The sequence below is a fragment of the Dermacentor albipictus genome, chromosome 10, assembly GCF_038994185.2.
Source record: "Dermacentor albipictus isolate Rhodes 1998 colony chromosome 10, USDA_Dalb.pri_finalv2, whole genome shotgun sequence".
Lineage (NCBI taxonomy): Eukaryota > Metazoa > Arthropoda > Arachnida > Ixodida > Ixodidae > Dermacentor > Dermacentor albipictus.
The window spans coordinates 66654672-66681044 of NC_091830.1; the positions used below are offsets into that span (position 1 = coordinate 66654672).

The window sequence follows — 26373 nt, forward strand, 5'->3', positions numbered from 1 at the left end:
ACAAACACACACACACACACACACACACAAACACACACAGACCATTGTGCTTATAGTGTTACTTCTTTTCCTGGGCACGCTCGTCTATAATAATGCGGTAGATTCGTAACTCGTTCTTTTGACACTACCTTGTTCTTCACATCGCTGTGACGTGAAAGTATGGAGGTGATACATTTTCATTGAGTGGAAGCTCGGATGTGCACTAGGACTTTTGTTGCGTGTGTGTTTACACTTTTAACGAAACCAATTCATGATTTCATTAAGCACTATGTCGCGGGATCGAACCTTATCCGCTGCGTCCGCGTTTCGATGTGGGCGAATTGCAAAAGCGCCACAGGCCTGCCCGCCACATGCAGCAAGGTCACAGCGAAAGCTGGAGGAATGGCTACAATAGGTGCCTGAATTTCGGCATAACGCACTCAACTTCTTCGCGGCGAAGTGTCTACGCGTCGTTTACGCGAGAACGATCTGCGCTGGCCGTGCGGTGTCAACGGCGAGCGACGGCCTGTCCTGCTGTCTATTTGCGGCCTGCTGAGCCCGCTGTTGCCCGGTTGCAGCCGTGCGCAAAGCTCTGCGAATACCTTCATCAAGTTCGTCCCTTGCGAGGAGGCGCCATAACGTGTACTACCTAAGAGTAAACACAGGTATCCAGACTACGCGGCGGACACATCACATCCTTTGACCCGTGGCACGCTACATTGCTGTTGATGAATGTGATTATAATGATGGCATCCCCTACGGAACGGGGTGATGACAAACATTTACCTAGCCTGCTACATCCAGCGTTAGCTACAAGCAGCATGCAGCATGAAGCAGCTATATGCAACTGGTAGATGTCGGGAGACATGACATGACATGACAAGAACTTTATTTGAGTCCTGAGGGACTGAGACCTCGGGGAGCCAAAACCGAAGGCTCCCCGAAGATCAAGTCGGTGGCTCCACCCACGATGGAACCGGCAAATGAAGTCCCGTCGCAATGTCGCGGGCCCTCTGGACAACCTGGAGTTTAATGTGGAGATTGCTGCTCTTGAGAGATTCCTGCCATTGTTCTTTCATGATGGGTGGAGAGGCGTTAAGGGCTGGGCACAGCCAGAGCATGTGGTCAAAGGAGCATGAGTCATGACCACATTTGGGGCACGACTGTGAGTGTTGAGGATCTATCTTGTTAAGGGACCGAGGAGTGGGATTCGAACGGGTTTGCAGGAGTCTGAGTGTGGTACCCTGAGGTTTGTTCAATTTGGGGTGAGGGGGTGGAAATGTCCTCCTGCCTAGTCGATAATGGGAAACAATTTCGTGCAAACTACATAATGGATCTTTGTGGATGTTGACCTCGTTCCAAGCCTGGCTACTCGCGACAGCGCGGTACGTGAAATCATGCGCTCTCCGGTGGGCCTGCTGGTTAGGAATACATCCAAGCGGGTTAATTGAGCTATCTAGATGGGCTGGGATCCACGAGATTTGGTATCCTCTTTCGGTGCTCTCCCTGGTCCTTTGAAGTGCTTTATTCACAATACTGTTTGCCTGTTCAGATATGAGGGCGGACGAGAAGGATCTAACCACTGTGCGCCAGTCTGAGAAGACGATAGCGGGAACTTTTGAGCTGTGAAAAGCCAGAGCGATCGCCGCTTTCTCCTCCACATGGGCAAACTTCGTATAAACAGAGGCTGCATTGACCAGGTTGCCCCCCGCGTCTACCACCGAGACAGCGAACTTATCCCCACTGTCATATCTGGCAGCATCGACAAAGTGGGCATCTATTCGCAAGTGAAACTCCTTGCGTATGCGGACGACATAGTGGTATTTTGCACGAACAAAAATAGTACTCGTGAAGTCACGTTGTTACATTATAGAAAGGTCTTGTGACCAGACTGGATGTCAAACTGGAAAATGTGCTGGGGATTTTGACACAGTGAATGGGATATTACACCGGAATTTTCCTCACGGCTGCGATGGTATCCCATGCCAAGGCGATACCTTGGCGTGGCCCTAGAATGTTATCGCAACTCCAGCCCACCTTGGAACATAGAGGTGTGAAGGGCGAGAGAGGAAGCGGGAGCGTATTACAGACGGTACCTGTCAATCTTTTCACATGCCTTTGTCTGCAGTGTTTTTCTCATTTCAAATTATGGTACGTCATGAATGAGCTGTGTGCTCCGCGGACCGCCATTCAATAATTACATCGTGTATTTGCCGTCTTTCCTTGAACGTCGACATGGGAAAAAAAAACGAGGCGAACACATCAGTTTATTTCAGTTAAAAGGGGAGGCGTTCGAGTGGTTCACTTGTTTATGCGTGAAGTGGTATCATGCTTTATTTTCTCTCGTGATCAAAATGACATCTTTTTGAAAACGGTTACGCAGGTCCGTTTGGAAAGGCTACTCCCAAGAAGAATGGTGTCGTTTGTTGAAAGCATGTGCGGTGCTGTTGCCGAACTTTTGCGCAAGGTTGCGCTTACTTGTAAGTTAGAAGTGCATTTTCCCCCAGACTACTTTTACAGTTTCCAAGAAAAAGCTTCATAAATATCTTTTGGACATCATGCTGCCGGTGCCTTTGTACCGTGCGCCTTACTGTGGAGGCCCAGAGCAGTATGCATTAAACCGAATGAAGAATATGCCAGTTAGGCTAGCACTGAAAACATTCTTTTTCAAGTTACACTCTAATACACGACCTGCAAAAATTGGACTCAAGAAAGAAGGAATATTTGTACTTTGGACAACGAACTGCCTATTATGTAAGGAGCCAGAGACACTAGAGCATATCTCATTGGGACGTCTTAGAGAGAACTCACAAGAAAGAGTTACCGCTAGACCCTTATGGCCACGAAGATGTACCCTGCGATTATTCGTGCTTCTTGGTTTCCACAATTTGTGGAAAATAATAATAATAATAATAATAATAATAATAATAATAATAATAATAATAATAATAATAATAATATCCACAGTGTACGTGAAAACTTTGTTTAAGTCGCTCAATACCTTCGGTATTGTATCCGGGCACAACATGATCCACCTCAGCTGGTAGCACTTTTTGACAATCCAGTCAATTTGAAGAAATCTTAACTTAGCTTGCCTCAGCGGAAGTGTTTTATTGCTTGTGACTTTTTTGTTTTCATGTCAATTTCGGAAATAAAGAAAAAAAAACTAGCGTGGCTCAGTGGTAGAGTGACTCCCACGCAGTTGACCCGCGTTCGATCCCAACGCAACTGGGTCTAAATTTTTCTCATTCCCGGCGATAGCTGCTACGGACACCAGATACCGGAGGCGGTAGACACCATCACCACCCCAAATCGCTGTTGGAATGAGCCCATAACAGCTTACGCTGTAAAACGGCCCTGATCCATCCATGCCCAGCCCGGAGTTCCCCACTACGGCGTGCCTCATAATCAAATCGTGGTTTTGGCAAGTCAAAACGCAGAATTCATACATTCACTATTTGTAAATGCCAATATTGTTTTGACACGCTTCGAATATTTATAAACGTGAACTGCGTGCAAGTAAATATGAAATTGGAGGAAGAGTATGGTAAATTTTCACCCGTGGACATAGTATGGACTTAAAGCACGATAACTTGCATGGAGGAGGAGGCTACATGACTTACGTAGCCATACCGTACATGCTGTACAGTGGTCATTCGCACTCTCAAGAGACATGGGCATGCGAAGCAATTACTGGTTTGCTCCTAATGCTTAATTTGTGCCTTTAGTAAACAAGGCTACATAACGTACTACACAGAAACTTGCTAACTTAAGAATGGGGGAATGTGAACATAGTTTTATATTGTTAGTTTTAGCGGCTATGTGTAATTCGAAAACTACTCGAACAGAATTCGATATTTGATTCGACTTGCTACTGTATAAGCACAATGTTCTCGCCACCTTGTGCGTGTGACACAGAGAGATAGGAGAGAGGAATGAAAGGCAGGGAGCTTAGCCAAACTCAGACCCGAGTCATGTCACCCTTGTGTGATGTACCGTATTGCTGAGGTCCTGAGGTTTAGGCTGATGAACTTGATTTGCGCCAAGATAATCTGTCCAAGCTTTCACACTTGCTCTACTGGAAGCCTACATCAGCATCAAAAGCCGGCTGTTTGAAACTGCTGAAATAAGTATTAAACCCACATAAAACTTCGTGAAATCATTTTATTATTCGAGTGTTCAAATTTGTAACCTCTCGGTACGGAGTAAGTCGAGCAGTTGTTTGGGTAGTAAACGAAGGAACGGTAATTAAATTTTCAATAATTGATCTTAGGTCACCAAAACAAATTAGTACTTTGAAGCCAGTCCTCGAGATGAACTAAAATTGTGAGTGGCAAAATACGCACGAAACCTTAGGCAGTGATCATTATATACTCCGAATTTGCCTAGACCACAACAAGCATCGTAAACATAGGGGGCAAGCTCGGCTTACGAATTGGTCGCTTTTTCGAGAGTTCGAGGGTCCTCAGCTCGACTCGCCTATTGAGGATTATGAGCAATGGGCTGAGTCACTTCTAACTGCCAGAGAGAAAGTCACGAGAACGCTGCACACCTCAGAGGATGTCCCGGCAGTCGACAACCACCTTCTCCACCTCTGGGAGGCCAGGAGAGGCCTCACCAGAAGGTGGAAAAAGCAAAAACACAATCGCAAGCTTAAAATCAAGATTGCTGAAATTACACGACAAGCGGAGGAATACGCGTGGACCTTAGCTAAAAAATGGCTGTGGCTTAGGTAAGGTTAAGCCCAGGATGCGAAGCATACTAGCCTTTATTTTAGTTGTTGAACCACTGTTTAGCCTGGTGAACTGCTGTTGCTTGGCTATATTTGGTTCGGCTAGACGAAGAAACAACTCATGCATTACTGCTTCGCCTTCAAGAGTGGAACGCGACAGCGTTCCCGTCGACCCGCCAAGGGGCTACAGGGCAGCGACTACGCGCCCCGCATTGGACGCGGTGAGCGTCGAGCAAAGCAGCGTTCGGCGCGGCAACGAAATGTGCGCCTGAGCAAGAGACGCACGCCTTAGAAACAGCTCGTTTCTAAGGCAACACCGCATTCACTAGAGGCGCTTTTGTACCGCTTTGAAGCATCGTACTCGTGGCTCAGTGGTAGCGTCTCCGTCCCACACTCCGGAGACCCTGGTTCGATTCCCACCCAGCCCGTCTTGCAAGAGTTGAGCCAAAGCCACTTCTCCTCTGTCGTGACGTCACGGTGTCACGTGGTTTCAAGGCGACACCGCCGCGCCTGAGGAGCTGGGTTGAGCTCTCGTAATATGCTTCGCATAAAACAACTGGCTAATCAAGTGCGACTCATTAAGAGGTGGGCTGGGCGTCAAGTCTACGTGGAGCCTACTGCGATGCCTCAAAGAACCCAGCAAGACGAGTGGAGAGCAGCAGCGGAACCTCAAGAGAGCCCTCCACGGCTATGAGGGTACGGATGAGCAGCTGGTGGCAGCCCTGACGAGCAAATACCTCTGTACGACCAAAGATGACGAGCCTGTGTTGCAGTATGAAGGCAAAGATAATCCAGAACTCGACAGAGACTTCGAAGTAGAAGAAATACAGGCGGCGCTACTAACCATGAGAAGAGGTACGACGCCAGGACAGGACAAAGTTACAGTCGGCTTGCTCGCCAACATGAACAAGAAGATGCTAGGCCAGCTGACGGATTATATCAATGAGTGCTGGAGAGCTGGCAAGCTGCCCCTGGCGTGGAAATTGGCAGACGTCAGCTTTATCCCTAAGCCGGGCAAAGAGGTAAATATTAACAACCTCCGTCCGATTTCGCTCACGTCATGTGCCGGCAAGCTGATGGAGAAAGCAGTGCATGCCAGACTTTCAGCGTATTTGGAGGAAAACGATTACATGCCCCACACCTTGTTTGGCTTCAGAGAGCGCCTATCCACGCAAGACGTACTGCTGCAGCTCAAGATGGAAGTTATTGACCCACCCAACAAACGCAGTAGCAGAGCCATCTTAGCCCTAGATCTCAAGGGCGCTTTCGATAATGTGAAGCACTCAAAGATCCTAGAGAACCTGCGGAAGACACAGTGTGGAAGAAGGACTTTTGAATACATCAGAGACTTCCTACTAGACAGACAGTCTCATGTGAAAATTGGAGATTTTAGGTCCCAGCCAATCCCTATGGGCACCAGGGGTACGCCACAAGGAGCCGTCCTCTCCCCTCTGCTCTTCAATATTGCTCTTATAAATTTGCCTGAGCAACTCGATCGCATAGAGGGAATTCGGCACGCCCTCTATGCAGATGACATCACGGTCTGGGTGACGAAGGGCAGTCTGGGGCAGATGGAAGAGGCGCTCCAAGAGGCTGCTTCGACAGTCCAAAAATATGCCGAGGAGTGCGGACTGCGCTGCTCTCCGGAAAAATCGGCACTTCTAATCATGCGCAGACGAGAAGATGAAGCCCCGGTCAAAATTAGGGTGCACGACGCTGCGATCCCTGAGGTGGAGACGGTGCGTATCCTGGGATTATTGGTTAACAACAAGGGTGTCAACGCAGCAATGATCACTCAACTCTGTACATCATGCGAACAAGTACTACGAATGATCACACGTATCACCAATAAAACGAGAGGGATGATGGAGAACGACACTGTTCGGTTGGTCAAAGCCTTTATACTCAGCAGAATTGTGTACGTAGCTCCGTACCTTCGGATGAGGAGGTGCGATTTAAAACATTTCGATGTCATAATCAGAACTGCATGTAAGAAGGCACTAGGACTGTCGGTCAAAACATCTACAGAGCGCTTATTGCAGTTGGGGGTGCACAATACAATAGATGAGATAATTGAGGCCCACCTATCAAGTCAATATGCCAGATTGGCAGGAACAAAAACAGGACGCAAGGTACTAGAGGACCTAAATATCGGCTGTCCTTACTATACGGCAACACGACAAGACATTCCGAAAGAGTGGAGGTGCAAATTCGCGACCCTGCCCCTTCCTAAAAACATGCACCCAGAATATCATCAAGCAAGGAGGAGGGTAAGAGCCAAAAAGATGGACCAGATCTATTCTAAATTAGAGGGGGCCTTCTTCGTGGATGCTGCAGGTCCGGTGGGAGGAGTCTCCACAATATCGGTAGTGCATCAAGGGCAGACGGTCAATGGACTTTCTGTTCGGCACGGGGAAATTGCAGAATTGGAAGAGGCGGCGATCGCTATGGCGGCTTCGCATCCTAGTTCAGAATACATCATTACAGACTCACAAACTGCCTATAGAAATTACACGCGGGGCCGAATTGCACCCCTAGCTTGCAGGATGCTCAAACAATCTGGGGTCTTCGCTTCGCGCAAAGAGCTGATCTGGGTGCCAGGTCACAAGGGTGTAGAGGGAAACGAGCGTGCACACGCTGCCGCCCGTGCTTTTCTCCCCTGGGGTCCCTCCTCCTCCCTCCCCGAAGACTCGGACTTCCCAGTGCCATTAATAACTTATGCAGACGTATTACAACACTTGCGCTTATCGCGACGAAAATACCCGGGCCCAGCTAAGGGATTGGACAAATCAGAGGAATGCCATTTACGAAGGTTACAAACCCTGTCATTTAATAATCCAGTGAAGCTGCATGCTATTGAGCTACAATCTTTTTCAGCCGAATGTAAATTCTGCGGGCAAAAAGCAGATCTCTACCATATGGTATGGGCCTACCAGGCTAATAGTGCCTTAGAAACTATAAAACAGCCAACGTGGGAAGGATGGGAGGCAGCCCTGTCCAGCTCAACCCTCAAGGACCAGCGAGCCCTCGTGGAAAGAGCTAGGGTGGCGGCCTTAGCCAACGGAATTCCGGAATAGGAATCCGACCACCCTTCTCCTAACTCCCCTCTCCCTTTTTTTTCCTTTAAATAAAACGTTTTCATCATCATCATCGAGATTAACTACCTGAGCGAATAAATTTATTAAGCATGCTTGTGTAAGATGGGAGCGAACAAGTGTTTTCTTAATAATCTATTTGAAAGTATAACTGACGCAGAAAAAGAACGCCGGTAAGGTCTACCTGACCGTGCCCCGCCTTTTGTGATAGTGTCATCAATGGTGTGGCTCCGTGAGCGTGTTCCTTGCGGCCAGTTCACTTTCGATTTCTATTGACGTTGTTTCGAAGCAGTTTAAAGCTTTAATGCCAGTGCAGCAGCGAACGTGTGCCGCTGAAAGCTTGATTGGTCGCAGAAGCGATGCACGAGGCAATGACGGTGCAGATTTAGCGCGGCGCCTGCAACAAGAGGATGCACTGCCGCCGAGACTACTAAGATAACAAAAGTGAACAGCCAGGCAGTGCCGATGGTGATTGTGCTATCGTGACGAAATCTGAGGTCGCGATTTTGACGCCTAAGGCGTTTTTTTTTTTTCGTGGGTTTCGCTTTCAAAAAGAGACAATGCTTTAAATGCAGTGTCGTTTGTTGTTTTCTCGAGGATTTAAATATTGGTTGAAATAAACTCTATGTACAATTTATATCCGAGAGCCGATGTAAAGTAGGAAATGCACACATACATAAACAAACCATCACACACACAATACGCACGCATTGATACGTACGCACACACTCTCTCGCATACGCGCAATCTGTCTCTTCCTCGAACACACACATGTTCACACACTCTCAAGCATGCACGACAGGGACGCACACATGCACTAACACGCGCACTCATGCACACGCAAATGCGTTAATCCACACGCCGCGGACGTTCACGCACGCATATACGCACTCGCGGGCATGCAAATACGAATACGGAGGCACACGCAGGCGCACACATTCACGCCCGCGCACGCGCAACACAACCACACACAAACACGCTCAAGACGCGCACACGCATAATCGCTTTCTGGCTGCCTCTCAAAAACTTGGGCGGCAAAGTGATCACCGTTCCAACGCCCGCTGTGATAAACTGCTTTATGGTGTAAATTTGGCACTTCAAGTCAATGGGCACTCTTGCGGGAGGATGCAAAATGGTTTGTTCTTGTCGCGTGACTTTACCCACATCCCTTACGAAAACACTGCTTTAACGCAGCAACAGGGTTCCGACTAAGTGCCATAAATGCATATATATTGCTACAAGGGACTTGCCGCTTGTTATAGTAAGTTGAAACATTTTGATCCTCAGCCGATATTATGCAATATATATATATATATATATATATATATATATATATATATATATATATATATATATATATATATATATTTCTCCGTATTCAATTAGGCTCGTACATTGTCGTTGAGTTCCGAAGGTGAATGTCCACAATTGCTGGACATGTGTCATGAAGCGTGCGACAACTGCTTCGCAGTCAGTTTGCGAAAGCGAATCACAGAGCCTATTATATTTATTTGTTTTACCGAAAGAGCCAGCTTACTTCCGAAATTCGCTAAATATTAATTACAAACTCACTAAACATGGGGCTAGATGCATTGCAATCGCAAATCCCGCCCGATTAAAACTTCCCTGCCCATACATACTCTCATCCATTATGCGCTATGAATGGCAGAAAATTCAAATTTTACCGCACTCCGATCGCTAGCGGACTGCCAACGCCATCTAACAGGAGGCATTAAAATTATTTCTTCAGTTCCGTTTTCGGTTTCATTCTTCTCCGATGGGCGATATTCAAATTGCTTCCTGAGTCGGGCCATAGCCGAGGTTGGGTTGATAGGTGCTCGTAGTTACCAAGATGTCATCGAAGTTGCGCGCCATTTTGTGCACTGACATGTCCCATTTCTGACGTTTCTGAAGGATATGTGCGCGAGTTTTTAGACTAAGTCAGCAGCATTGACATGAAAGACAGCTTCGGTTGGCCAGATTTTAGGCCAAATGTATTGCTTCCTTCTCGGAACCAGTCGGTTGCTGCCCCACTATGATCTAAATATATTCTGCATGTTCTAAACGTAGCAGCACATACCTGCAGGGTGTGAATGTTCTTAACACGAGATAAGATGCCGCTACCGCACAAGGAGACCAGTTTCCACTAGAAAGCGACCGGTAGCCGATGTGGGCGTCGCACAAGAGCTAGTCTCTGAGGCTAAGGTTTCCTAATATGTCTCAAGTTAGATGTATACAATTGTGAAATTTGTTGCGGTATTGCGCAGATTACAAAGGTTGATGTACACTCTCATCTTTTTTTCTTTTTTTACATTGGCTTTAAAAAACATTGACGTTATTAGATCTCGTTTTTTTTACAAATACTTGTTGAGATAGTGTTTCAAAGTCGTTTTAATCAGCATGTCATTTCGCGCTAGCATTGTTGGAAAGACAACTATCAACTCCAAACTTCGATGCAACCTACATTTGTGACTGGAAAAAAAGATGCATATACATGAATATCGGGCATATAGATCATTTCTTACGTGCAGAACTAATAATTTGCATTTTTTGCCGTTTCTATAGAATAAACGTTAGGAGCAACGCTTTTCGCTCGAGTAATCTTTGAATGCTACACGGAGCAATATTTAGCTGGCTGTGATATACGTGTTTTGAACCACTTCATTAGACTGTTTACAACATTTAGGCACAGCTGCTTATTTTCAATGTCGTTCTGCAGCACGTTTCGCAGAACCGTGTGTTGGACTCTCGTACACCTGCCGCAATACCGGCTATCCTCGCCAAGCACTGCGATGATTTATTTGCAGTTGCCAGCATTCTATACGATGCAGTACTTTCAATGCATCATTATGAGCGGGTGAACCTGGTTATCTAAGACGCACTTCTAGCACAATCTTGAGCGCTGCTGCGACGCCTGCATTGCCTGCACACGAGGGTTCCTGCCCTCTGTTGGAGAAAGTTGCGCACGCGGCAAAGTATGTCTGGTGCATTTGCTACAAGGTGGCGCTTTGGTTATGAAGCCGCATATTTGAACCGACGTTCCCATATCGCTCTAAGAACGTTGGATTCAATGCTAGGATCCTTAAAACACTTTGTCGCAGTGTAAATCAAGGAAATGGCAGAGCAGGAAACGGAAACAGGCGATAAGAGACAAACCAAATTAAAAAAAATATATATGTGGAGCGCATGCGTGCACTGGAAAAGCAAAAAGTAACCAAGCTTAAAAAACCTGAAGGGAAGCAACATCAAGAAGAAATTGGCCATGTAAAATTCAGAATTAAGAGTGCCTAACGGAAACAAAAATAGAAATGGAAGTGGAATTAATTAGCTGCGCCAGAGTGCGCAATGAGCGAAAATCTGTGCTGATGCAGCAGGCAGCATCAAAAATATGTCGCCAGTGTAAAAAAATAACCAAGAAAGTGGCGGGCTGCCTAAACTTCAAAATTCATATTGGTTGATTGCGAATATGGATTCGTAGCGTGTACAAAAACGGGCAGAAATAGACGCTTGGCCTTTGTTCTTATGCTCAAATTCGCAGGAGGCTACATTCATTCTTGACGAGGATTTCCCCCCATTATATCGCAACTTCTTTCATAATCTATTAACGACTCAGTGCTTTATATGTCTTCGTCTAACTTTAGCCAAAGCATACAATGGATTACACACATTCATCTGCTGCGAGCGCTCCTCTCCCAGTTACTGCTTTCAGAGACTATCAGCGATCATATGCTTCTGGCATTTTAACGCGAACCTTTCCGTGCCTACCATCAAATAGCTTCACCTGGGTCCTCAGTCACTGGTGAGGTTCTCACGGAATTCATTTCAATTGATTTTTTTTAAATGGAGAGAGTCAGGCGGCGGGATTCGAACCTTAGTCCCACACCGAAGTACCCTGACAATAACTATTACGAAACACCTACTTCTTTTTTTTGATACATTGGAAAGCGGACATGGTAACAGCCTAAACAGAAATTCAACATGTACAGCATGTAAAATATATTCCACTATATTGAGTGCGTCTGCCTTTATAAGAGGGGTGAATATTTTACGCATTTCTCAACGCGTTATTTTATGAAGAAGTGGGTTCAATAGGCATTGGAATGTAAAAAGAGTATAACTATAAGATAGAGTCAAATCTTTGTAATATCTATCGCCACTTCTGGTATCCTGTTCACTCGCGCTGGTGAAATGTTTTACCATATTAAAACCAATTAGACAACGTAACATCATTCGTGCCCTTAATTATAAGTGCATTCATATTTCTGTTGCAAGCCTCTGCATCTAAATTTCGGTTCAATACCTACCACATGTGCTAAATGTGTTTAGATTAGGACGGTGTGGTCAGTAATATATAATAAGGACAAAGGTAAAATGTCTGCGTGTTGCGACCGACCGGATGATTACTGTTTTTCTGAAATTATCGTTTTTGTTTTCCAGAACAAAGGCTTATCCTTTCCTTTACCATAATGAGTCATCACAGCTCACCTTGCTTGCACAAGCCGCCGCGGTTCCTTAGTGGCTATGGTGTTGGCCTGCTATGCACGAGGTCGCAGGTTCGTATCCCGGCTATGGCGGCCACATGTCGATGGGAGCGAAATGCGAAAACACCCGTGTACTTAAATTTACGTGCACATTAAGAAACCCTGGTGGTCCAAATTACCGGAGTCACCCACTGAGGCGTGCCTCATGATTAGTTCGTGGTTTTGGCACTTGAAGACCCCTATTTCGCCTTGTCAACACAGCTGTAACCTGCTTGACTTCACGTTTTCATACGTTCAAAGCAAGACTATAAGCATGCGCGTAAATGCTCATGCTTCCATAAAATAATTTTCTTCCACATCAGGCAGCGATGGAATCTGAGGAAACTAAAACGCACAATGCCGGCACATATTTCATTGTAGTAGACAACACTTCACTGCTCTTAAATTTATTATTTCTGCTGTCTATATCTGTCTGAAACGCTAGCTTCAACCAAGCCATTCCAAAATTCTCTGCACATTATTTAAACAATGTGACGAACATTGAAAGTTTCCACATTACAGAATTCGGCATTGCGATCCTAGTACCTTCCGCCCCTTAAGTAAATCTAGCTAAAGTGTCAGTCATTTCTCTTGAGCAACATTTTAAAACATCTGCATTAAAAAAATGTCAGCTTTTGTACAATACCAGGCTGTAGCAAACAGCAACGAAATGGATTGCGAAGAAGATCCGAAGAAGCCTCTTTATCATATCTAACTTACATATTACACATGTATATGCTCGCGTCGCTGATACATGGCAAGACGTTCACTATAAAATAAGCAAATCATTTAAATGTGCCAAAATTCCGCATTGCGCTTGCGCTCTCAGTGTATCTATATCTGATACAGAAGCCCAAATAAAACTAGGCTTTCAAACACCCATTAGCGACTGCCCCTTCGGGAGTGCTTCCCCCTCTCCAAGCGTGGTGACGTCAATCGCGGAAACATGTGTATGTGAACGGTGGCCTTTCAGCCTTCACCCTCACTTTCGGCACTTCAGAACCACAAGTCGGTGGAAGGCACCGACAAAGCGATCCAGCAAAACCACTGCACGATCCTGCCTATAGCCTGCAATCGGTTGGAAGGCGTGCAGCTCGGGCCAGCATGAAACGGAGCCCGAAGGAGTGCGACTGCTTGATGTGCCCGGATTGTGAACAGAAGACTCGTGCTAAGCTAAGGGGTTGGCTGCAGGGGCAGCCAGGCCCTCTAGAACTCGAGGAACAGAAGCGGCTGTCGCGAGAAGCAGGAGAAGCTGGTTTTCCGGGTGCCGCTCTGGTGTCTGAATCGCCGGCCGCTGCCGTTGGGTGTCGACAACGTTCCACTGAAAGCGAGTCGATGGAGGGCATCAAGAAAACGGAGACTTCCAACGAGGGATCTGGCGGCGCAAGTCGTGGAGGCCCTCCTTCGCAAGTAGGAAAGGCCTCTAGCTCAAGGTCTTCTGGCGACGCTGAAGGGCCTCGAACCAAGATGCCCTTTTACAGCGGCTGGTTCAGAAAGTGCTGAAGTGGTGAGTGGTTTCTTCGGCTGACACGTTTTCGTCTCCCAGTAAAGCTAATGGAACCGCTGTCATTGGGGAGGGGGGGTGGTGGAAGTACTTCTCGAACGGCCGACATGGACTCAAGAAAGTGCAATTTGACAGCACAAGAGCTTAGCCTCTTTTGCGAGTCCGTTTTGCTTCGTCCTTCTCATCTCCTCGTATGACAAGTCACCATTTCATCCACCTGTCTGTTCTACGTGAAGGTATCCATGGCGCTCAATTTAATGTTTCTTCATGAGCAGTTATCTCTACTATGTGGTTTCATGGCGCCTTTCATCTTGCACTATTTCACGCGTCTCACACGCGAACACTATTTTCTTTCAGCGGATTCGGTAAAATCGCCGGCCTGCAGATTCTTCGCATTCTTTATCCTCTCGGGTCTTCATGTGCTACCTCATCGCGATAACGCATTGCTGCTGTAGGAAAGGTGGTTCCTGGCCAAGCAGTTGGGCCGGCAAAAGTATAGCTCGGGCATTACCCAGCATCGCCATTTTGCATTCCCCTACTTTGATCTTTTTGAACGTCAACACGGGAGCCATAGCATTCGGCACGCATGCTCACTTTGCTGAAGGGTTCAGTGTAAAAACTTTATTGGGTCGCCCGTATGACGTCACGTTATCGTGCTCGTCATCTGCTACGCCCAGATTTACAGCCGAGGAACGAAGCATTAGCCTCTGGAATATGAATATCGGGGTGCGTATAACAGCCATGGTGGAACATACTTTGTTCTTCTACTGCATACTAATGATGAGCATTTGTTTCCGAGTAGTTGTGAAATATGAAAGCTGAAATAAACATCTTGGCTGTTGTCACACTATTTCTTCCCGTGTGGAATGGCACAGCTAGTTCCGGCTGAATAACGTCACAAGTATATCAATGTATGCAGTGACTACTAGCAAGCAGCCATAACGCTTCTAATTGTGCCTAAAGTATCTACAGACATGAAATAACTGACAGAAATTCTCTGTGGCATCCCGCTTGATTTTAAGAAAACTGTGAATACATTCGCCGGCAGAAATCATCGCCCATATGTTTTCCCTAAGCATCTAACCATTTACCACCTTGTCGAGCAACGCATTGTTTCATTCTGCACAGGTGGAGCGTGGTCTGAGTTTGCCGAGAACCGCATTGAATAAAATACTGCCTATCAGACTATATCTGGGATTGCCCCCATGGCGTAGTGCATGCGGATAGAGGCTATTCACTTGTAAAATCGGCACAATGCTTCTGCGCGGCTGCTAGGCTGCGCTCATAGTACCTAAAGCCACTCAATACCGACTGCATGCTCAAAGAGGACGGTACCTTCACGGCGTGGAAGGCCTATTCTTGATTTATCCGTCATTGCCAGCTGAATTTGTTACACTTTTGAAAGCTCGAGAAAAGGACGACGCAAAGGTTAATGGACAAGAACCCTCGGCATGTACTTGCTTGTCCTGACCCGCACGCACTTCTGGGCGTTTGTTCATTCATTCGTTGACCCACTGAGTATGCGCTTTACCTCTTACAAACTAGCAATTTCGTTGAGGGCCCTGTTTCGATGCTGACTACTGTGCCTCATTTCTAATGCACGAGTTGCATAATGTCACGTCCCTGTGCTACCGGTGTAAATCTAACCCCCCCCCCCCCATATGCCGAATACCACTCCAATGCGTGTTATTTCTTTTCTTCTACCCTCATTTTTTTTCAGTGGCTACATTTATACGTTGAAACGGTAATTCTGGGAGTACTGCCTGCCTAAAAACCGGTTGCAGTGCCATTACACGTTCCACTTTCACGTAATTTTGTGGAAGAGGCTTGCTGATCAGTTCTGTACGGATTCCAGTTGCTGCTTATGTTATATGGGCATTGGCTCGCATCAATATCAGTGTGGTCTTCTATACTCTTTGCGCAGATCTCGTAACGTTCACTTATGCTAAATTCAATGTTCTTTTTCAGCCTCGTGATAGTCCATGATGGCTATCGGGATCATCGACCCCGGTGCTTCCAGCACCGTCTGTTTCGTCATTGATGAAGCGATGCTCACTGCAATTATCGAAAACTTCGATCTTTAGACAATAAACGTGCTTTCGTTTCTTTTACTCATCTTGTTTCAATGTGTGCTCCCTGGCTCAACACGCTGCGCCGCAACAATTGGATTGGTTTCGCTCTCCACTGGCGATTTAACGATCTTGCTAACACAACGTGATCACTCTACACACATGAGTGGTCTCGGTTACGACGACACTATGGAAAACCAGTGGCTGCCGGTATTCCGTGTGCCCAGCACTCAAGAGTACTCAATCGCACATGCGCGGTATGTCTGTCTACGTTATCATGTGACTGGGCGTATAGCGTCATCGCAGCTCTCGTATGTCGCACGCATTCTCTCTGCTGATTGCCTCGTTGCGATTGCATTTTACTCGCACAACCTCGTCTTAGTTCGAGTTATGTGCGTCCATACACCTACCACTTTAAAAAATTTACTGCATAGCCATGCTGCACCTTTATTGTACTTTGAAGCTCATACCTGTTATTGCTATACTCCAAGCCGAAGCAGCTCCAGTCGTGTACAAGGAGCATTTGACATTACGATAAGAACAAGCGTAGCTGCGCAGCCCATGTAATGTGCAGGTTAGATAACCGGTGCACAATTAGATTTGCAGAATGCGTGTTTCCTCGCGTGCTACGGCGCATTTACAGGGTTTTTTTTTTTTTGCTGCTTGCTAGCAAACGCTGCCGTGGCTCAGGTAAGCTTGCCAGAAGGGAATCGGGTAAGTAAGATACCAGGGGAGCATTAGAAGCCACTGTAGTGATTCCGCTGGTAGCAGCGAAATTTCGGTTTAGGACCATAATATTGTTCAAGGTATTCTCAAAAATTCGAAAGCTCGGAACAGTTGAAGCGCGAAGTGTAGAAATTAATAGCTCTGTATCAAAAACACATATCGCGGGTCTGTAAGTGGCATCTATTAGGTTCAAAGCGGGCAAATTCATCATGTCAATTTATATCTAGCGTGAATTCGTTACGTTGTGTGCAAGTGTTCTGCAAGAGCTGTATTTCCATCATACCAATTGTTTTGAGCTTTGTGCCTAACATATCAATTTCGTCAGCTTTACATGCGCTGTTGGATGCCGTTCGCATAATTGTGACATCGTCCTGCGTTGCTGAATTGGAGTTTGAAAGTTCATAGTTTCGTTTCCTGAAAATTTTGTGATTTTGCCAATATAGAAGAAAGAATTTACGACTTAAATAAAAAAATTAGAAACGACCTGTCACTACATCTTAAGTTTTATCTTTTATATGCAACATACCTCGTCAAATCTGGTACAATGGATGCCGACGAAATCGAACTCTCATTTTACATGTATTCAGATAAGATCACCAGAGCTAAAGCTTCCTCTTCAATGCTAGGTCATTTGTTGTCTCGCGGATTTAAATATTTGCTTAAATAAACTTTATATACGATTTATCTACGCGAGTAGATGTTAAGAAGGAAATGCACACATACACACCCTCGCACCCACAATACGCACTCACGCACACACAATGCGCACGCAAAGGCGACCATGCACACTTAAAGGACGACACATTTGTTCGTAAGCATGCATACTAAAGCACGAACGCACTCAATCGCACACGTACACATTGACATGCTCCCGTGCATTCGCGCGCATGCAAATGCAAATACGGAGGCACAGGCACGTGCACACGTGCATACAGCCATACATGCGCACTCTCACGACATGCACACGCATAATCGCTCTCTCTCCCTTCTGGCTGCCTGTCAAAAACCTGCGCAGCAAGCAGACTGCATAACACTCTCCCTACCATTACCGTACCCGCCGCGGTTGCTCAGTGGCTATGGTGTTAGGCTGCTGAGCACGAGGTCGCGGGATCGAATCCCGTCTATGGCGGCCGCATTTAGATGGGGGCGAAATGCGAAAACACCCGTGTACTTAGATTTAGGTGCACGTAAAGAACCCCAGGTGGTCGAAATTTCCGAAGTCCTCCACTACGGCGTGCCTCATAACCAGAAAGTGGTTTTGGCACGTAAAACCCCATAATTAATTTTTTTTTTTACCATTACCGTTACAACGCAGTCTGTAAATAAACTGCTTTAGGGGTTAATTTTGACGCTTCTTCAAGTCTATGTGCCCTCTGCGGGGAGGGTGCAAAACGATTTGCTCTTGTCTTCTGGCTTCACCCCCATCTCTGACCAAAACACTGCTTTAACGCACCATAACCCACCAGTGCCCTAAGTGTATATGTTGTTAGAAGGGACTAGCGTCTTGTTGTAGTGTGTTGAAACGTTCTTATCCTCTGCCAATATGTTGAAATATATCTATATATATTTATTTTGCCATTCAGTTACGCTTCTATATTCCCGCGATGTTCCGAACAGGAATGTCCAGAAATGCGGGACATGTGTCAAGACGCGTATGACAACTGCTTCGCAATCAGTTTGCGGAAGCGAATAATGGAAGCTCTTATATTTATTTGCTCTAACGAAATAGCCACATTACTTACGAAACTCACTGAATATTGCCTAGGCAGAATAGAAACTGTGGCAACATGCATTGCAGCCGCAAATTCCGGCCGATTAACGCTTCGCTGCCCATGCTCACTCTCAACCATTATGCCCTATGAATGACGGCAAATTCAAATTTTACCGCACTCCGATCACTCGCGGACCGTTAGCGCCATCTAATTGGAGGTATCAAAAATATTTTTTCAGTTTCGTTTTCGGTTTCATTTTTCTCCGCGCGGCGATATTGAAAGAGTGCCCCCCGAGTCGGGCCATAGTCGGGGCCAGGTTGATAGGTGCTCATAGTTACCAAGATGACATCACAGTCGCGTGCCATTTTGTCCACTGAAATGTCGCATTTGTGAAGTTTCTGAAGGATCTATGCGCGAGTTTTCGGACGACGTCAGCAGCACTAACATGACAGACCGCTCCGGTTGGGCGGATTTCAGGCCAAAAGTATTGCTTTCTTCTCGGAACCACTTGGTTGCTGCCCCACTCTGATCTAAATATATTCTGCATGTTCTAATCGTAGCAGCACTTACCTGCGGGGTGCGAATGTTATTAACACGAGATAAGATGCCACCGCCGCACAGAGAGCCGTATTTCCGCTAGAAAGCGACCGGAAGTCGCACTGGATGTCATACAAGAGCTAGTCTCTGAGGCTAAGGTTTTCTGATATATCTCAAGAAATTATGTGCATACAACGGTGAAATTTGTTGTAATATGGCGCAGCTTGCCGGCAGCTGATGTATACTCTCATCTTTTTCTTTTTTGTCTGCGTTGGCTTTGTGTAATTGACGTCATTAGATCTGTTTTCTTTTTGTTACAAAATATTTGCTGAAATGCTTTTTTTTCACAGTTTATGTAATAGACAGGTTTTCTCGCAGTAGCATTGTTGTTAGAAAGACAATTCTCTACACTAAATTTGAATACAACATACTTTAGTATGAACCATTCTTTGTGACTGGAAAAAACAATGTACTTACAAGAATATCGGAAATATGAATCTTTGAACACGTTCAGGACGAAGAATTTGCATTGTTTGCCGCTTCTATAGAATATATGTTTGAACAACGCTTTTCGGTCCGAGTAGTCTTTGAATGCTGCCAGAAACAGTATTTAGCTGGCATGCAATTCACTTCTCTTGAATGGTATCGTTAGACGATGTACAACATTTAAGCGCAGCTGCTTATCTTCACTTTCATTCTGCAGCGCTTTTCGCAGAAACGGTTATTTGATTCTCGTAATCTGCCGCAATTCCGGCTATCCTCAGCAAACACTGCGGTGATTTATTTGCAGTTCCCATCATTCCCTAAGATGAAGTACTTTCAATTTATCATTATGAGTGGGTGAAGCTGGTTACGTAAGACGCACTTGTAACATATTCTTGAGTCCCGCTTTTACACCTGCATTTCCTGCACACGACTGTTCTCGCCATCTGTTGGAGAAAGTTGCGCATGCGGCAAAGTACGTGCATTTGCTACAAGGTGGCGCTTTCGTTGTGTAGCCGCAGATTTGAACCTATATCGCTCAAATGTATAGCGTTCCCACATCGCTCTAAGAACGTTGGATTGAATGGGAGGATCCTGAAAACATTTTGTCGTAGTATAAAGCAACGAAAGGGAAGAGCAGCTAAATCAAACAGCGGAAATAAGAGACAAGCGAAATAAGAAACTATGACCAGCGCATGCGAGCAATGAAACAGCAAATACTTATCAAGCTAAAGAAATGTGAAATGGAGCCACTATAAGAACAAAGTGGGCATGTAAAATTAAAGATTAAAAATGCATACTAGGGGAAACAAAAGTAGAATGGCAAGTGGAATAACCTAGCTATGCCCGAGCGTGCAATAACCGAGAAGGTGGTGCTGATGCAGCAGGCAGAATGAAAAGTATGTCGCAAGTGTAGAAAAATAATCAAGAAAGGGGGCTGCCTAAATTATGAAATTCGAGTTGATAGACTGCGTGATTCCGGGAAAGTAGATTCGTTGTGTGCGGAAGTACGGGTAGAAATAGACGCTTGGCCTTTGTTTTTATGCTCAAATTCGCAGCAGGCTACAGTCATTCTTGACGAGAATTTCCACCCACTAGTATCGCAATGTCTTTCATAATCAACCAATGAATTGGAGTTTGATATGTCTTCGTCCAACTTTTGATGAAGCGTACAAGGGATTAGCCACATTCGTCTGCTTCGAGCGCTTCTCTCCTAGCTACTGCGTTCACAGATTATCACCGATTACATGCTTTTGGCATATTAAAGCGGAGGTTTCTGTGCCTGCCATTCAATAGCTTCACCTCGGTCTCCAGACGCTGGTCGGGCTCTCACCGACTAGATCCGCATTGATTTAACAAAAAAATGGAGCGCGTTAGGCGGTGGGACTTGCGCCTCAATCCCCTACCGAAGCACCTTGATGCAATAACTATTACGCCACACCTGCTTCTTTTCTTTATACATCGGAGAGCGCACATGCAAACAGCCTAAACAGAAATTCAAAATGTACAACATGTGGAAAATACCCAAAAATTGAGCAATCATGCGCATGCATCCAGCATCTCCATCAAACCTTGCGCTTGCACCTGAGCCGCATGCACACCGTTTCGTGGACTGCAGACTCACGATAAAAAGAAGTATCTTGTAGACCACGGGCTTTAAGCACGAATATCACACATCCTGCGTTGCCATATCTTATGCAAACCAAGGACTACAATCATAACGTAAGGCAGGCCACCAGGATTTCTAAGGGGCAGATATCGAGTTTTGTTTAGTGCTTCGTCAACGTCTTTCGTTTGTGGTCACTAGGCCACAACTACAAACGTACACTTGTATCGTGTCAACGCGACCTAGCTCTTCGCGATAATCGCCTCGTGTTGATGGCTATGATTACCATACTACGGAACACACCCACAATGTCTGATCCGTCAAGAAACGTGTACGGGTGTCGATTACGATGATGAATTTGATACTACATCACATACCCATCACGTGGGCAGCCACGAAGCTGGTGCTAAATATCGTGCCAAGGCCAACTAGCTTTTTGAGGTGATTGCCGCCTGTTGATGAAGAATATAATTTCCATTCTATGCCACATACTCTTAAAGGATGATTGGCCAAGAAGGGACGGTAAATATAGTGCCAAGACAAACACACAGTCTGGGGGGATCGCCGCCTCTGGATGATTATAATTTTCATACTACAGCACCTAACGACAGAAGGGAATTGGCGAAGAAGCGGGAGGTAGATACCGTGTTAAGACCAACCACTTCTTATATGGCTTTATATGAGGGGTGAATATGTTAGGTATTTCGTTCCCAGTAAATTTCATGAGAAAGTGAATACTATATGCATGAGAACGTAAACGGGATATCATGAAAGGCTACAGTCCAGCCTTTGCAAATCTGGCATGACCACTCGTCCGTGTACTCTTCACCCGCGATGGTGACATGCTTAGCTATATTAACAACCAACTACACCATCTAACCGCATTTGTGACCTTTTTTATTTACCTGCATATTTCTGTAGCGTACTTGTGCAACTATATTCTGATTAAATGCCTGCTATATGTGCTAATTCTTAACACGTCGTCTTATTCAATACGGTGATGTATATCAGAGACAGAGCTAACAAATATGTTGCCTGTTTCGCCCTGCCGGTTGTTTCCTGCTTTTCGAAAATTGTCGTTCTTGTTTTCTAAAACGAAGGCTTATCCTGCACTTTACTATATGGAGTTATCAAAGCTCACCTTGCTAACACACCTGTATCCTGCATGACTTTGAGCTTCCGTACGTTTCGAGCTAGAAAAATAGTGTCCGGCTTAATGCTGAAGCTCATATAAAATAATTTTCTTCCACATCAAGAAGCGATGGTATTTGAGGAAAATGTAACGCGCTATGTCGGCATATTTAACCGTAGCAGATATGACTAAACTGCTCCTAATTTTAATATTCGTGCTTAATACATCTGTCTCAAGTGCTAGCTTTAACAGAACAATTCGAAAATGTGACGAAGGCTAAAAGTTCGCACATTACAATATTCGGCATTGTGATCGCAGTACCTCCCTAACACGCTGTGGTTGCTTAGGGACTTTGGCGTTGCGCTGCTAAGCACGATATTGCGGGTATAAATCCCGGCCTCAACAGCCATATTTCGATGAGAGCGAAATGCAAGAACACCCGTGTCCTTAGATTTAGGTGCACGTTAATGAACCCCAGGTGGTCAAAATTATTCCGGAGTTCCTCCTGTGGCGGGCCTCATAAACAGATCGTGCGTTTGTTGCGTAAACCGACGATCTAATGTTAATTTAATGCTTTCCAAGTCCAGATCCCTTGTCACTCCTCTCTCAAGAGCAGCATTCTAAAACTTCTGCATAACAGAAAAAAAAATTGCCAGGGGCTTAGCTCAGCTATGCGAGGATATACGTAGCGAAAGGTTAGCCTTGGTCATTCTTGATTGCAAGTCCAGGATGGTCTGGTTGTCTAGCTATGGTACGGCGTTTAGTCAGTCGTTCGACGCGCTGTTCATCTGTTTCCTGGGCGATTCGTTTCCTCTTCATCTCGTTCCGATGTCGATTCCAGGCCCCCTCCTGCTGATCAGTATTGCCGCAGTCCATACAGGCGCCTCAACTCTGGTTGCGGTGCACGCGAGCTCTCCTTTTCAATCCTCCCACATGTTATCAAGCATGCGACGCAGCTGGCGAAGCGAGCGGAGGCGAGCGCAACGACGATGAACGCAGTGTGACGAGAAGCGCGGTGTGACGTCATGTGCCTCCTCGGAGCACCGCCACGGCAAAATCGCAAGTTCGCACCAGTAAAGCTGTCGCTTTAATAGAAACTTTCGTACAATAGTAGGATGTAGCAGACTAACGCAAGACATAGCAAAGAAGATCTGAAGAAGCCTGTTTATCGTATCGAATTTACACATTACACACGTGTATTTTGGTGGCGCCGAGACACGACAAGACGTCCAACAGAAAATAACCAAATAATTTCAACGCACCAACACACTACAATGCACTTGCGCTTTCACTCTATCCATATCTGATACAACAGCCTAAATAATGCTAGGCTTACAGGCACCTATTATCGACCCCCTATTCGGAGGTGTTTCCGCTCTTCAAGCGTGGTGACGTCAATCGCAGGAACATCTGTATATAAAAAGTGGCCTAGCAGCCTTCACCCTCACTTTGCGCGCTGAAGAACTGGAAGTCGGTGAAAGGCACTGACAACGCGATCCAGCAAGACCACAGCCAGGATCTACCGAGGCTGCAATCGCTTGGAAGTGGTGCAGCTCGCGCCAACATGGAGCCCGGCCCCAAGGAGTGCCACTGCTTGATGTGCCCGGAATGCCAGAAGAAGATTCGTGCTAAACTACCGGGTTGGCTGCAGGAGCAACCTGGCCTGAAAGAGCTCGAGGAACAGAAGCGGCTGTCTCAAGAAGCAGGAGAAGCTGGTTTTCCGGGCGCCGCTCTGCTGGTGACCAAATCGTCAGCCGCTGCCGACAGAATGCTTGCTTCAGCCCTTGGGTTTCGCCAAGGTTCAACTGAAAGCGACTCCTCCGAGTGCAGCCAGAAAACCGAGACTTCTGAAGTGGGCTTCGGCGGCCCCAGTCCTGGAGGCACTCCTTCGAAAGAAGGAGAGGCCTCGAGCTCGGAGTGTCCTGACCAGGCTGAAGGGAAGGAGCCCGAATCTGGTGCATCCCTAACCACTGGTTCTGCAAGCTCTCAGCTGGTGAGTGGCTTTCTTCGGCTGGCTCGTTTCCTTCTTGCAGAATAGCAAATCGAGCCATCTCTCCTATGTGGCTTCGTGGCGCCTTCGATTTTACACTATTTCAGGTGTCTTACGCGTCACTATTATTTTCATTGGATTCTGTAAAATCGCCACCCTGCAGTTTGTTAGTCTTTATTATTTCAGACCTTCATGTGCGGCTTCTTCCCGACAATGCACTGCTGCTGTAGCTAAGGTCATTCCGTGCCAAGTGGTTGTGCCGCGCCAAGTATAGCTCGTGAATTCTCTAGCATCGCCACTTTACCTTGCAGTATTTAGTACAATCCCCGTAAGCTAACGTTTTCGCCGAAATCTTATGTGCGAAATCTTTTATTGGTTCGCACGCATGACGTCATGTCATCGTGTTCATCGTCTGCTACGCCCGGATTTACGGTCCAGCAACGAAATATTAGCCTCTGAAATATGAATGTCGCCGTGCATTAAGCAGCCACGCTGGACCATGCTTTGTTTTAGCATTGTAGACTAGCGATTACCATTGTGTTGCCAGCAGTTGTGAAATCTGAAAGCAGTAACAAATTCGTGGCTGTTGTCACACCATTTCTCCCCGCGTTGAATGGAAGAAATAGGCATGGCCGAATAATGTGTCACGTGTACCAATGTATGCAGCGGCTACTCCTAGCAAGAAGCTATTAAATTTGTTAGTTGTGCTTGAACCACTTACAATCGTGAAATAACCAGCGGACACAGTCCGTAGCGTTCTTTTTATCTGTCTAGGTATATTGGGAATAAATGTGAGGGCAGGAATGACCGCGAAAATAGTTTCCCGTTGTATTTAGTCAATTTCCACCAGGTCAAGAAACGCGCTGTTTCATTTAGGAGCGGCCGAGCGTGGCCTAGGAGTTAGCTGAGACGCGCATTGCATAAAAAAAATTTATTGCCTGTGCATGAAAGCTTTATTGACGTTGTGCGCGCGCAGAGAGGCTTTTCTCGTCCTCAATCTACACACTGATTCTGCGGTGCCACTGGGCAGCGCTCATAGTGCTTAAAGCCGCGTGACGTCGACTGCACGCTCAAAAAAAAAAAACGGCGGTACTTTTGCGGGGTGGAGGGCTTAATCTCGATTTCTTCGTCATTGCCATCTGTACTTGTTTGAATATTGAAAGTTGTAGAAATGGGCTGCGCACAAGTTACAGGAAAACAAAAAAACATTCCTCGTCATATTCTTGCTTGTCCTGCCCGCACGCACTGCTCGACATTTGCTTGTTCACTACCTGCGTCCCTCAGCGCGCGCTTTGCCTCTCGAAAACCAGCACTTGCGTTGACACCCCTGTTTCCGTGCTGACCGCTATGCGTCATTTGTGTGGCATGAGTTGCATAATGTCCCATCCTTGCACTACCTGCGTACGTGCAAGCCTCAACGTGTTGAATACCACTCCAACGAATGTTATCTCCCCAATTTTACCTGCACTTTTTTTTCAGCGGCTATATTTATACGCTGAAACATGCATTTTGGGAGTACTGGGTGCCTGACAAGCGGTTACAGTGCGCTTCCGCGTTGTACTTTCACGTGCTTTCGTGGAAGAAGCTTCCTGATCAGTTCTGTTCGGTTTCCTGTCGGTGCTTATGTTATATAGGAATTGTCTCGCATCAATATAAATGTTGTCTGCTAAACTTTTTGGGTAGACGTCGTAACGTTGCCTTCAATGTTCATTTTCAGCCTCGTGAAAGTCCATGATGGCGGCCAGGACCACCGACCACGGCGCTTCCAGCAGCCTTTGGGTCGTCATTGATGAAGCGATGCGCACTGCAATTATCAAAAGCTTCGATCTTTAGACAATAAACGTGCTTTAGTTTCTTTTACACGTCTCGCTTCAATGCGTGCTCCCTGGCTCAACAGGCTGACCCACAACATTTGGTTTAGCTCTTCCACAGCGATCTCCCTTACTTAACGTCCTTTCTCTGCATACATGGATAGCCTTTGTTACCACGACACCACAGAAAACGAATTAATAGCGCTATTCAGTGTGCCCACCATTGAAGAGAAACCAATATCGCATGCCCGGTATGTCTGAGCCTACGTTTTCATCCCACTGAACGTATGGCATCGTCGGAACTCTTGTATATTGCGGGCAATTTCTCTGCTGATTGCCCCGTTGCGATTGCACTTTACTCGCAAAGTCTTATTTCAGTTAAATGTGTCCATAGACCTACAGCTTTTAAACAAATGTACACCATAATCATGCTTCACCTTTATTGTGCGTTCAAGCTCATACCTGTTGTTGCTACAT

At 46.1% G+C, this 26373-nt stretch overlaps 1 protein-coding gene and 1 long non-coding RNA gene across 2 annotated transcripts; both read left to right on the top strand.

Annotated features, from left to right (window-relative positions):
- The first annotated feature begins 12944 nt into the window (after window positions 1–12944).
- Window positions 12945–15941, top strand: LOC135899755 (uncharacterized). The gene is made up of 2 exons (XR_010563709.2): window positions 12945–13833; window positions 15799–15941. It is a non-coding gene; the product is annotated as an uncharacterized lncRNA (long non-coding RNA).
- A 7582-nt stretch (window positions 15942–23523) lies between these two features.
- Window positions 23524–25945, top strand: LOC135898577 (uncharacterized). Its single transcript, XM_065427628.2, has 2 exons — window positions 23524–24088; window positions 25803–25945. Exons 1-2 carry the CDS (start codon window positions 23660–23662, stop codon window positions 25818–25820), a joined length of 447 nt encoding a protein of 148 aa, XP_065283700.1. The 5' UTR covers window positions 23524–23659; the 3' UTR covers window positions 25821–25945.
- The last annotated feature ends 428 nt before the right edge of the window (window positions 25946–26373 follow it).